Source organism: Neoarius graeffei, chromosome 16 (assembly GCF_027579695.1).
Source record: "Neoarius graeffei isolate fNeoGra1 chromosome 16, fNeoGra1.pri, whole genome shotgun sequence".
In the NCBI taxonomy this organism is placed as follows: Eukaryota; Metazoa; Chordata; class Actinopteri; order Siluriformes; family Ariidae; genus Neoarius; species Neoarius graeffei.
In genome coordinates, this window is record NC_083584.1 from 37,395,318 (window position 1) to 37,410,016 (window position 14,699).

The 14,699-nt window shown below is 40.0% G+C and overlaps 1 protein-coding gene across 1 annotated transcript; it reads right to left on the bottom strand.

The window, feature by feature from the left end:
• Positions 1 to 1,086: 1,086 nt before the first annotated feature.
• Positions 1,087 to 13,620, bottom strand: plekho1a (pleckstrin homology domain containing, family O member 1a). Its single transcript, XM_060942079.1, has 6 exons — positions 13,339 to 13,620; positions 12,716 to 12,862; positions 5,129 to 5,269; positions 3,961 to 4,065; positions 2,909 to 3,010; positions 1,087 to 2,676 (listed from the first exon to the last, which is right to left on the bottom strand). The coding sequence occupies exons 1-6, from the start codon at positions 13,363 to 13,365 to the stop codon at positions 1,627 to 1,629; spliced, it is 1,572 nt and encodes a 523-aa protein (XP_060798062.1). The 5' UTR covers positions 13,366 to 13,620; the 3' UTR covers positions 1,087 to 1,626.
• Between the last annotated feature and the right edge of the window lie 1,079 nt (positions 13,621 to 14,699).

The following is a 14,699-nucleotide window of genomic DNA, read 5'->3' on the forward strand; positions in this document are numbered from 1 at the left end:
GTATAAGATTATTTAATTTGCTTCAGAATGTGATTGTCTCAGTTCATCTGATTATTTAATTAGCATTTTACGTTTTATCAGTGAAAATGCATGCATGTGCATGTATGTTGCATAAGTTATAATACTAATCCTGTTTTAATGAGAGTCAGTCCACAATCAGTGACGTCAAATCAGTCTTAGTTGAGCAAGTCGGTAACGGTATTTCTTACTTTCACCATAAATTTTTATTTATATGACTTTGGTCTATAGCTGTCAAAGGCCTCGGCCTTAAAACCAGTTACCGCTGTGACGTCACGCACTCAGGGCTGGCTGGCTCAGCAGGGCAGCTCGAATGTCAACTTTGCAGTCAACTTTAACTCTCAAAAATATATATTTTTTATTCCCATTTATGCAGCATACAAGAGTCAAGGATGGAGATACTATCCACTCAGAAATTTATTTAAAAATAAAGGCTCTGCGTATCTCTTTTAAGTACACTTATTTCAGCTGATCAGAATGATGCGAATACACGCTATGTGACTAGTCAAGTATTCTGCAACCAAGGCCATACTGCATGACTATCAGCTCAGTGCCAAATTATCAATTCAGTGGCCTATGACTCACACCTTCTCTGGTATAGATAATGTGGCTGTAAATAGATTCTTATCCTAGACTGCCTGTTCCTTAAAATAAACTCTAGATCAGCCATTAGAGTAATCTTCAAAATACTTTTTTCACATTGCTGCCTTGAAAGAGCAATAGTACTGAAGGGCAAGCAGCTCTACATCCAGCTGACCCTACTTTAACCCTTTACATTCACTGCAATTAAAACCCTCTAATTACACTCCCTCTCAAGAATCAAATGAAATTAATAAGTAGCTTCTGCATCTCACAAAGATGCCATTGATCAACATGCTTTCATGAAGCAAATCACTATCATTATTCAAGACGTTAAAAGACCACTGAACATGGAGGTGGAAGTGAGCCCATGAACTTTCAATTTTATGTTAATACTGAAAAAGCAGTAACAGTGTGATTAGCTAGGTTGGCTGATGTGTTGGTCTTTTAATAAGCTTTGAATTAACATAAGATATTACAATGCAATGATTCTTTGAGATAAACTGGGATTTTATTTTTGAAGTGCTAAAGTTCTCTCATTTAATAGAAAGATTATAATGAAATAAGAATGCACATTTTGGTCAAAAGGTCTCCGAAAAGGCATGTATGACAACATGACCACAGGTCTTTATCTGTGTCTTGTGTATTTGCATCATAGTCACATCATATCTAAAACTGCTATAAACAGATTTCACATGGACTCCAACTGTAAACAATATAACACAAATTCATGAAGTATACTGATAATAGTTTAAGATTGAAATGAACCTTTACATTATTTAAAAGAAGGGTACAACTTACAGTAAAATTTACAGCAAAAACTTCCAGTGCAAAGACAAGGGCCTGAGGTGTTGAAGGGAATATTAAGAATGAATATCATCAACAATGGGGTATGAGAGAATTAAGAGTACGAAAATATAAACAAAATGTTCCCAGTGCAATTCATGTACAGTATTTATTGTGCTCGCTCATGTCATTTATTTAGAAGAGTTCTACTAGTTTACATCACCATGACTAAATGTGGAGGTGTCAGGTGGTTCCCTGCTTGTTATCCTGTGAGAGTGTTGAAGGGGCTGGAGTTTGGTTCTGCTCTGCTTGCTTCTGCCTAGCCTGGAGCTCCTTCACCTCGGCCAGAACGTCCCTTGCTTCCTCCCATGACAAGATTGCTTCATGTAGCAACTGTTCAGTCGCTGCCCTCCTGCTCTCCCAGTCCAGCAACTCAGGAAATGTGTCCATGTCCTTCATCCTTTTACAATGGGGCGAACTCAAAAGCCACAAACTGGGTGAGTCAACAGTCTTTGAATAGGGTGAATTGTTGCCAGCAGAAATGGGTGACTCTGAACCCTTGATATGGGTCAGATCAATGCATTTTGTACTGGGTGAGCAGGAAGCCTTTGAATCAGGTGAATCAACACTCTTTGAATGGAACTGGTCCTTGGAGTGAGGTGACTTTGAGGACTTTGAATGAGGGGAATCCTTCCTTTTGACACGAGGTGATTCCTTTATTTTAGAGCTGGGAGAATCTTTGGCTTTAATTCGGGAGGGAGAGTCTGTGCTTTTTCCATGAGATGAGCTGCGGGAGCTGGAACTCTTAGATTGGGGGGAATCTGAGCCCTTTAAATGGCACAGCCATGGGGAGTCTATGCCCCTTAGATGGGGGTAGCAACCCATTTGTCCTCTTTGGGGTTCCTGCCCCTGTATCTCCACCAGTAGTTCCTGGGTCCTCTGTAGCCGTTGGGTGATTAGGTCTTGAAGGTGGCTCATGGTGTTGTCTAGTGAGCCACAGTGACTTCTTCCCAGGGCTGCATGATCCTTCTCTTGCTGGGGGGTTTGAGTCTGGCTCTGGTGGCTCCAGGAAAGTTCACTCTCACGGGGCAGGCTGCTGGTCTTTACTCTGCTCTCCACAAGGGTCTCTCGGGGTCTGGAGGCATCAGTGCCAGCACGCTTTCGTGCAGGGGCCAGCAAGTCAAGGTTTCCCCGGTGGTCCTTTACCCACACAGCATGATCATATTCCAGCATGCCAGTGTCCTCCTCATGCACAAGGTCAAGAGTCAGCATCCCATCTGAAGAGGTCGAGGCCTGTGGAGGAATCAGTGACATCATCCTCACAATCACTGAAGTATCACAAGGACAGGAACAAGTTTAAACATTTTTTAAATTAAAATACCATATTTTCTTATATAATGGCTATATACCAATATATAAATCTCCTCTAATTTATACCAGAAAGCCTTGAGTAAAGGTATCATTACTGAGCTCTCTGATTAACTGAATTCTGACTGAGGTCAAATCAATACTGAAAGCCGCCCACCACAGCCATAAGATGACCCCGGGTGGGCAAGCGGCGCCCAAGTGGGATCTTGGCGCGGTCACGTGTTGGATGAGACAACAGGTTGTCCTCCTCAATTGTAACCTGCAAAGACAAAAAAACAAGTGAAGTTCTAGTTAAGCAGTGAAGAATCTTAGTCAAAAAGTTAGCTATTTTCAGCCAGATGTGCTTCATTTTAACATGCACCTTTTGGTTAATTATTGACAAGACAACCTATGATGCAGTGGGCTAAATTTGGTTCTAAGTGCTAATTAATTGTACATGATCATTCTGTAGACGACATAGCAAACTCACAGATCCTTCCATACAATGTGTTCTACACAGGAGTTGATTAATTCACAGATCGTACAAATTCACATATGAAGTGCTTTCACTGTTCACATTTTCACAGAAAGTGAAGCGTTAACAGCACTGTGATTTCAAGGTTCACAGCTAACATCTGAGTGTCATCTCAGCAGTTTTTCTTAGCTTCTCATATAAATTGGGAACTACTCGTAAAAGATATTACAAAACATGATGTAATGTATAACAACTTTTTTTCTAAAATTAGATGGAAAAATTTGCTTACCATTTCATTAAACTGGCCTCATCTGATTTCTGCTTGTCAAAGCAGCCATCTTTTACGTAGGCTATGATTATGATAATGAAGCTTAGCTAAAATGAGTTTCAAGGAAACATCCACCGCAGGGACAGTAATGACAGTTTGTAAAAAAAAAAAAAAAATCATCAGCTATAGTGCTTTATTCTAAAATTGTTACAAACATAAAGCTATCTATCCAGATCAGCAATAATGCAAAAAATAAAAAAATTAAAAAAAATTAATTGGGGAGAAAGCTGGGCACTGGGAGCATTAATTAATATGGACAAATCCTGTAAGGAAAAAAATAAAAGAGAAAAGCAGACACTGGAGTGAATGGGTGGAAGTGGGAACATGTGACCAACGAACAATTATGGGAACAAATATATAAAAAATAAAATAGCCAGAAACAAAGAACACCAGAGGGAATTTTTTTTTTTAAGGTTTAAAAGCTTACCTCATCCAGAATGCGGTTCTTGGCTCTTGTAATGGCTGTGTTCAGAACATTGATCCAAGACTCCTTTTCCTCTGGACTAACAGCCAAGAACACAAGATTGGGAGTCTAATGAAAACACAAAAAAAGAGAACATTTATAGACAATGTGGTTCGGTTGAAACAAGTTTACTATAAATATATGTATTTCTCTGTAACATCTGTCAAGTACAGTCATGTTTATTTAATAAGTTCTTAGCAGTGCTGAAGGAAGTATAAATTGGGAAGACAAAAGAAAGGAAATATAAGCATTGCCTGGAGTTACACTTATAGAAGCGAAGCCTAACACACTCACGCTCTCGCCCCCTCAATGTTCGAGACAGGCAGCTGTGAGTTTCATTAAATTAGGCACAACATAACCAACAACGCAATTTCAACTACACAACATAATCAACAACAACCGCAACATATCCATAAAATTTGGTGTACAAGTGAAAAGCAGATTAAAATACATAATTTGCTTATAATCTTTTCATTACAAAAAGGATAAATTTAATGGAAAACAATCCAAAAAATAGTAGCACTGTGCGATTTTGTGAGATGTAATTCTACACGCTGAATCTTCAGACAATAAACTGACTCAGAGCCAAGTGACTGACAATACACTGACACACGCTGACATATTTCAGGTTGAGGGTTTGTTGTTGTGACAGAGCAATACAATGTGGTAAGGAGCAATAAAGTGTGACTGGAGCTGAATTACAGTTCATTATGTATTGTGTCTTCTCCAGAAGAAGATGCCTTTGATGCATTGAGAAATGTATGTTTACGTCAACAGAAGATATTGAAAAATCAAGTGAATTTTAATGAGCTGCCTGCAGGTGGAACATTTTTAATTCCAGGGTATATTCTTGTCTGTCTTGGTTAATTGTAATGACCATAACTTAAAATTTTTTGGTGGATCAGAAATAAATAAGCAAGAAGTTTACTGAACAGACAGATATTCAGCACATCTGTCTACCCTTTAAAGTTTAATGTAACTAACTGATATTGATGGTACAGGTGGTTGTAACCCTACAACTGGGATACTCTAGTTTCTCCTCACTAACCTGTTATTTACTTCACCACAGAGTGTGTGTGTGTGTGTGTGTGTGTGTGTGTGTGTGTGTGTGTGTGTGTGTGTGTGTACTCACACAGGCCCCAGGCTGTCGGTAACGCAACAGAGTGAACTTGCTGTGGTTCTTCTTGCTGTGACTCTTGGCTTTGCGCACCTCTTCCGATCGCTCGTACTCAGCCAGGTCAAACACTTCATGTGTTTTACCGTTATTCCTCATCTGCAAGGAGGTATGGGGGGGGGGGGGGGGGGGGGAGTATAGACTGTGAGCATAAATAGCCCACTCAACCACATAGAAGGGTACAAGTTGTTTCTCATGTGTCGAATAATTGACAGCCATCTGTGTCCTTTTCACATGGTGACTGTGCTGCTGACAGTGGGGCACAGCAGGCCACATCGACTTCAGCCCAAGGGACAGGGATAATTACTGATCTCTGTTATCATTAAGCACATGCTGTGACAATGAGGACTCAAAGCTCAGGCCTCACCAACACAAATGGAAAATATATGGATAAAATGGAAATAAACCTCTATTTTACAATTTATCTTGAAAAAACTGTATTCCAACATCTTTACAAAATGACAATGGAACCTCAACGATACAACAGGAATAATGTGTGGGGGATGAGATGAATATTATGAGACACTGAGAGGATCCAGAAAGATACCAGAGCTAAAATGCATTTATAAAAACAACGAGGGAATGCAAGTTATTAAAGAATATTTGTCACAGTCAGAGAGACAGATGCAAATTTTTAAATCTCATCTCATCTCATCTCATTATCTCTAGCCGCTTTATCCTTCTACAGGGTTGCAGGCAAGCTGGAGCCTATCCCAGCTGACTACGGGCGAAAGGCGGGGTACACCCTGGACAAGTCGCCAGGTCATCACAGGGCTAATTTTTAAATCTGTAAAAAAAAAATTATTATTAAAATAACATTTTAATAGTAATAGCATCTTAACATTTTAATAGTAGCAAATTGCATTATAAATTTATAAAGTTGTAAACCGTTTTCTGTAGATTAAACAACTATTTATTCAAACTACATATTCATTTCTCATTTTTAAAATCTTTTCAACTTTCAGTTTTGAATTCAGTGTAAAACACCAAAGCTTTAGAGTGGATACTGTGATTCAGACAAAGGCGAGTGCTGTTCCCAGTAGGTTTAGCTCTTCCTATTATTCTGCCTGTAAGATGGCTGTGAAAATGCCTCATTTAAACACAAGTCAAACCTCATTAAAGCTGGCTGGGTGGAAAAAAAAAATGGATATATATATTGAGTCTGAGCAAGGGGCCCGACGCAATATCTCCTCTGGGAGACTACAAGTCCCAGAGGACTATGGTGAAGCTTACAAGGATTCACTGTGAGACAGAGATAGAAATCATCTGGAATAAAAGCTATCAAACTCACCTCTATATATCAGTGTTATTGCAGTGACCATAGAAAGATGATAAACTGGCAGCTACAGCGTACAGACTCTGAATTCTGTATGGTTACTAAGCATTCACCATAGCAACAGAAAGGAGCAACAAAGGAATCAGTAAGCAGCTATGGGCCAAGAGATCAAAGTGGTCAGAGTTGATGGACTATCATATCAGACAGCATGGACACTAACTGCACCATCTGTATAAAAATCTGTATCTTACACATAATAAAATACACACAGCGGGTATACACTATTATCAAAAATATAGACAAAATTCTACATATTTTTTTTCTAGAAAATCTACATATGTCTAATACTATGCGCATAACCTCATTCCTCCTACTTCAACTCAACTGGCCTCACATAGTTAAAACGTGAGGGTACATTCACAATCACAGAGAAAGTCGGGGGTAATGATTTTATGGGGCAAACATTCCCTGGAGGAGGATGCTAGGGTTCTCTCTATCACATCAATATTTCACTCCCATGCTGTTAGGCCAGCATGTTTCGGAGAGGGGACCAGGATTAACCACCTCTAAAAATAAACTGCTAAACAACCAATCTCATACCAACAGTAGGGATTGCAGTTAAGAACGAAAAACATTAGGAGAAAAGCAGACACATTCTAAACTGTCCTCATCTCATCTCATCTCATCTCATCTCATTATCTCTAGCCGCTTTATCCTGTTCTACAGGGTCGCAGGCAAGCTGGAGCCTATCCCAGCTGACTACGGGCGAAAGGCGGGGTACACCCTGGACAAGTCGCCAGGTCATCACAGGGCTGACACATAGACACAGACAACCATTCACACTCACATTCACACCTACGGTCAATTTAGAGTCACCAGTTAACCTAACCTGCATGTCTTTGGACTGTGGGGGAAACCGGAGCACCCGGAGGAAACCCACGCGGACACGGGGAGAACATGCAAACTCCGCACAGAAAGGCCCTCGCCGGCCACGGGGCTCGAACCCGGACCTTCTTGCTGTGAGGTGACAGTGCTAACCACTACACCACCGTGCCGCCCTCTAAACTGTCCTGTTATGGGCTTTTCTTGCACTGGTTTTGCAGGGATTAAAATATAAGGAAGATTTTTAAGAGACTAAGAATCACTACGTAATGTTTCCAGATTTAGTAGTTACACAGAGAACAATAAACAATGAAGTGCACCTCAATCATTTGCGTTCTTACAAACTTCCTCTGCTGAAAAAAGCATTTACTGTAGACAAATCAGAAGTAGGCATGTTTGGAGAAAGAAGGATTGTGATTATTATCCAAAGAATACTGTACATAGCACTTCTCTGCAAAGGGTACTGGTGCATTATACATCACTGAAGGAAACATGAATGGAGCGATGTACTGGACAGTAAAGGAGAATTTTATCTCATTGGCCAAGAAACTGAATCTGGAAAGAAGATGGAGACAATGACCCCAGGCATACAGATAATAATTAAAGAAGCCAGTGACATGGTCTAGCCACTCTCCTGATTTGTATCCTATTAATAATTTGGGAGGATTTTAAAATTATGAGTCCATCAGAAGAGTCCTTGTAACCTCATGGAATTGAAGACCACATTTCAAGAATATTTATTTCCCCTCAATGTACATTGGTTTCCTCACTGTCAACAAAACAGTAATGCTGCATTTAAAAAATAAACCTTTTAGAGTAAATTTGATACAGGGTTTTATTTTTTTTTATTTTAATGACAGCAGTACAGTGCACTAATGATTTTTGGAGCACAGCCCAGGAAACAAAGGCACAGGGTTTCAAGTGTGGCCACTCTAACTATTTATTTAAAACTCTTACAGACCAAAGCAGTGGGATTATGTACACACAGCCTGTGCTGAAAGTCTTCACAGGGGAGCAATAAAACACATTCCTATTAGTTTGGTTCCAAGCTGTAGTCAATATAAACCAAGTACCCCGCAAGTACATGTCGAGAGGTTTTTTTATTTATCTATCTATTTATTTATTTAAACCCCCTGAATGAGCCAGGCTGGAATTAAAGGTGGAAAAGGGATTTATAAAATCTCTTAAACTGATGCCTCCTCATAATAAATATATAAATAAATGAGCATAACGCAAAGTGAAAGGTCATGATTCACTGTATGAGTAATTACACTGCTACTGCAATGGTTACATTAGATAATGTTTTATACTACAAATAATATGTCTCATGCATAAATGACACACTCCTACTGCTGTGTGGTGCAGATTGTGTGATACATTTCTACTCAAAGCTTTTGAAAAGGCCAGAATTGACATAACGTACTGTATTATCCTGACACTCATGTAGTCATCATTGAGATTACTTCAAGCATAACATTAAGCATTACTTAACATACCTCCTATATTGAAATCTATTTGTTTGCTAATTAAACGGAGGGTGACCTAAAAATAACATTAGCCTAAAAATAACAAAAATAACATTTTAAAAGATTAAAGAACAAAAAGATGTGAATAATATAACAAGTTGTGTAGAATTCAGTTGTGCAAAAATAAAAATGTCACTTAAACTAGAACTGATTCCATATAAACAGCCTTCACTACATATAAGAATCCCTGATGCTTAACATGAGCCTTCTATATTCTATCAGCATGTCAATAATACATAAGCCTGCCATCACCTACATCGCTTGTGACCACAGATTTTGGTGAAGCAGGACACTATTAATAAAAACATAGCTTTAATAAACATTAAAACATAATTTTAATAGTTGACAACATATATAGTCAGTATATAACAATATACAGTTTATCAGTGGGAATGGATATAATCCATGCCATACTTCACTATAATTTCAGTAGAAAAGGTTCTGTACATCATAGACACACTGTATGCTCTTATACGTTAACTTGTAAGTGTTGTTTGCAGAGAATTATTATTTTAAATTCTGTTTATTTGCTATAAAACAAGTTCTTGGCCACTGGGTATTTCTAAAAGTAGCCCACCCTGGCAACTCTGTCATTAACTATCCTGTCCTCTGCTTCTCCTTTGAGCAAGGGGCAGTGTGGTTCATGCCCCAGTGGGCCTCTATTAGCACTTGTTCCCATTTTTGACCACTCTGTGCAATAATAGCTCTAATGAGCAGGTGGCCCCATGATTTTGCAACATCTAGAAAGAACTTCTACTTATATCTGTTTAAAATTGTTTTTCAGTCAAAGGAAGTCATTCGTATTTCATCCATCCATTATCTGTAGCCGCTTATCCTGTTCTACAGGGTTGCAGGCAAGCTGGAGCCTATCCCAGCTGACTATGGGCAAGAGGCGGGGTACACCCTGGACAAGTCGCCAGGTCATCACAGGGCTGACACAGAGACAAACAACCATTCACACTCACATTCACACCTACAGTCAATTTAGAGTCACCAATTAATCTATCCTGCATGTCTTTAGACTGTGGGGGAAACCCGAGCACCCGGAGGAAACCCACGCAGACACGGGGAGAACATGTAAACGCCACACAGAAAAGCCCCTGTTGGCCGCTGGGCTCGAACCCAGGACCTTCTTGCTGTGAGGCGACAGTGCTAACCACTACACCACCATGCTGCCCCATTCGTATTTCAATGGAATTTAAAATATATGGAATTGAGTGAACGAAGACTTTATGAAGATTAATATTTATTAAATAGCTGATAGAAATGGTGGGGCTCTGAGATGGGGCTTTATAGGTCAAATCTTACTCGGCACATCAATTAAGTAAAAAGAGTGCCCCCCTTTTCAAAGAATTAGATGGTGTTTAACATTTCCTCTGTACCTATTAATCAGAATATATATAATTTAGTTACTTGCACTGATATCATGTTGGCAAGCACAAGCCTGTAGCAAATATAGTAACATTTAATGTATTCTATCACTCAGACAGGAGATCCAGAGCCCTGTACATTTCACCCCCAGGCACCTGAGACAGCCAGCACCAGCAGCATGATGCAACCGACTGACACTCTGCTGCTGGAAAAGAAAAAATCTCTCGGTCCTTGAGTGCTGAGATGGTACTAATGAAAGGTAATATAAAGCTTATACACAATTTATGCCACTGTAAGGCAGGTATATTACAGTCATTTGAGTTTTAAGATGTCCTCATGTAAAAATTGATATATAGGAGGTGAAAGAGAAAGAAATAACACCTGCAGTATTGTTTATATCGTTTTCCCACACCAATATAACCACAGTTTAACCACGACTAAGACAATTTCTGGATTTCAAACAAAAGAGCTGAACAGCTTCCTTTTCCTTAGCCAGTTTGTGCTTGCCAAGTTCATTTTTACAAAGCCTAATCGGAAAAAATAAATAAACAAAGATAATTAGATTGCACAAATCAGCTTCTCCTCACATAGTGCACATCCTGTGCTCTTGCTCTAAGAGTGAAAATCCCAAGCTGCAAACTATCACAGCAGCTCCCATAATAACATAAATGGTTTGTCCTCTCTTTATTCTGGCTTATTTTTTCAATTTGCTTAATAATGAAATGAGCAATGATAACATCATAGAGTTACTTCCATTTGACTCAATGGGAGCAAACCATTTCCTCTACCACATACAGCACAAAAATGACTAGCTGTAGAATTTTAATTATAGGATTATCAGTGTGCTGTTAACCATCCTTTCACTTCGACACTGGAATGAAGAGAGTATTTGCAGTTAGATAAGAGCTCAGTGTTGTAAATGTGTAAAGTGTGCATGTGTGTATGGCTTGGTCTTGCATTCAGAGCTTTGGGGATCTTTCGGCACAAAAAAAAGGGGTGCAGCTGCGTCTTTGAGCTCCTGAAGTGAGTACTCCCAATTGTACCTAATCCAAAAGGCTGCAGCTGAACTTGTAAGGACTAAGTCATGCAGAAGCATTTTAAAATGCAACTGCAGTCATCATAAGAATAAAGGCATGTTCCAGACTGAAATGAGGAAAGGACAGCTGTAGAGGGTCTACTTATATTGGAACAATCCAATGTGCTGTCTCCCAAAGTAGAGCTGCAAAATTAGTCACGCTTCAGGCTATGATCTAGCTGCTGCACTTCTGTGCAAATTACCATCATTTGCATCATCCTGGTAACACTTTCTATGAAAGATATGTATGTAACATACTACAAATACTGTATGTTCGAAACATATTTGAATTCATGAGGCAAAAATGCATTCAACACATTGTTATAATAATGTATGCAAATGCATTATCAGATGCATTATAAGAACTGTTTCTTACACTTTATAACGCTAATAACAAAGAAACTCATTTTCAGTTTGAACATGCATTGTTTATTTCGTTATTTCCATTAATAACTGTAGTATAGTTGACTATTATTCGATGTTTTAAGCGAAATGTTCGGTCTGATTCAACTGATAGAAATGTAGTACTATAAATCACTTAAAATATATTGAAAATATCTCACAAATACTATTTATACATGATTATAAATATGTGTCTCTAATTAAACATAGTACAGGATGCAAGCTGAGGGTTTTTTTTCATATTGCTACTGTGTTATGTACAGTATAACACATGCATACATTTAATAGTAGTCACAGAATAAGGTGAATAACTTAATAATAAGCTGGAACGTTAAGCAACTTAATCTTCAGCAATCACTGGTCAGGGTGGAGGTGAGTCCGATCCTGGAAACACCGGGCACAAGGCGGAAACACACTCTGAATGGAATGCCAGTCCATCACAGAAGACCATGCACACACATTCACACACTCATTCACACTTTGGAGCAAGTTAGAATAGCAGATCCACCTACTGGCATGCTTTTATAGAGGTGGGAGAAAACCACAGAATCCAGAGGAACGCTACTTGGAAAACATGAACAGGAACTGCACACAGACAGCAATCTGTGCTCACATCTGAACCAGAGACTCTGGATCTGTGAGCCGCAACTCTACTCAGTGCACCACTGTGACACCCAAAATCATAATCACCAGACTGTTTTCCAAAGATTTAACTGGAATGTTTAATCCATCGAATATGAAATGTGTAGTACAGTAAGATTATGTGTCAATTTATCAAATAAAGCCACAGGCTTATTAAGTTTTACTGTACAAACCAAATTCTGGTATGTGGCCAATTCTAGGGGCAGATACATTTTAAGTGGCAATTTGCAATAAACACAAACCTCTGGGACATCAAAGCAGAAAGAATGGCGAAACTAACTACTTATAAAACCCCTAGATGTAGGGGGCTCATAACTGGTCTGGACTGACAAGAAGATGGGAAAGGGGAGAACAGGGAAATTCAGACTCACCTCTTTTTCGAAAATATACAGATGGTCACCCTTCAGCATCACAAAACGATTTCTCCAGATTTCTCTGAAAATGCCTTTGCCACAGAACTTGCGGATCCAACCCACTTTGTCTGGCTGTGAGGACAGCGGCGCAGCATCCTGAACACCCTGTTAGAGAGAGAGAGAGAAAGAGAGAAAGAAGCCGGGCTTATATTACATAACAGAGGGATTAAAGTGCTAGGGGAAACTATTTTACACAAAGACGCTCCAATTCTCCAGTAAACCCACATACACAGAAATAGCCTATGGTGCTGCTGAAAACATTGCACTGAACAACACATAGCTGCTTTAAATTAACTTTAAGGTCATGGACAATTAAATTAAATACTCAGTTATCGATTACAATAAATATGTAAACTTTATGTGCTATAGAAATGAGGGTAAAGCATATATGAAAAGGTTTTAGATAAGGCAAGACAAAGGGATCAAACCCAGTGATATCAACCTAGAATTAAAATAAACAGCATCTCAGTATTGTAGGACAGAACACACACACACACACACACACTGATATATCCCATGCCCTAATTCCACATTAAGCCTTCTGCAGTGAAATAATACTGTAGATTTGTTCAAAATCTTACCCTTTTAACCAGATGGCTCTTCTTCATAGTGAAGGTGAAGTGTAAGACTTTATTTCCTGCACTGATCCCGCTTGGTTGATATAAACCTGAACAGTGCTATTTGTTTTATTGTTCCTCTTTTGTTGTCTTTCTCTGAGTGCTCTCGAAGATGAGGAGCGTTATAACGCCTCTATTCGCCGTCGTGAGCCGCTCCGTCTCCAGACTGTCTGGTAGGCTCTATAGGTTTACAAATCGCGGGCATAGACACTCTCTCCATTGGCTTTTGGGTGGCTCCCTGAGAGATGCCTTGAGTTGCATTAAACACATAATCGGCAATAGACCGGGTTTATACACGAACCCAACTGCTCCCCCTACTGGCTACATCAGACTGGTGCTGGAGCCTCAAGACTGATAGGTTAGCTTGTTAACTAGGCTTACTGTTGACTTTTTTAGTCATTTTACACTTAAATGTGATTTTTTTTTTAAGGGCAGCACAGTGGTCTAGTGGTTAGCGCTGTCGCCTCACAGCAAGAAGGTCCGGGTTCGAGCCCCGTCGCCGACGAGGGCCTTTCTGTGCGGAGTTTGCATGTTCTCCCCGTGTCCGCGTGGGTTTCCTCCGGGTGCTCCGGTTTCCCCCACAGTCCAAAGACATGCAGGTTAGGTTAACTGGTGACTCTAAATTGACCGTAGGTGTGAATGTGAGTGTGAATGGTTGTCTGTGTCAGCCCTGTGATGACCTGGCGACTTGTCCAGGGTGTACCCTGCCTTTCGCCCGTAGTCAGCTGGGATAGGCTCCAGCTTGCCTGCGACCCTGTAGAACAGGATAAAGTGGCTAGAGATAATGAGATGAGATGAGATGAGATGAGATTTTGTTAGACCACATTGATGCATTTTCAAAGCTACTTACTACAAGCAGAACCCTTGTTAATGCAGCCTGCATCTTTTGTGTCATCTTGTGCGGTGTACTAATTTTGCTCTTAATGCTAGATGCGAAAAGGTCATTTTGCACCTGCATTCCTTTGTCAGCAATATTGGATTAACATATGTATTTTGTTTTACGGGTCGGCATGGTGGTGTAGTGGTTAGCATTGTCACCTCACAGCAAGAAGGTCCTGGGTTCAAGCCCAGCAGCCGGCGAGGGCCTTTCTGTGTGGAGTTTGCATGTTCTCCCCGTGTCTGTGCGGGTTTCCTCCGGGTGCTCCGGTTTCCCCCACAGTCCAAAGACATGCAGGTTAGGTTAATTGGTGACTCTAAATTGACCATAGGTGTGAATGTGAGTGTGAATGGTTGTTTGTCTCTGTGTCAGCCCTGCGATAACCTGGCGACTTGTCCAGGGTGTACCCCGCCTCTCGCCCATAGTCAGCTGGAATAGACTCCAGCTT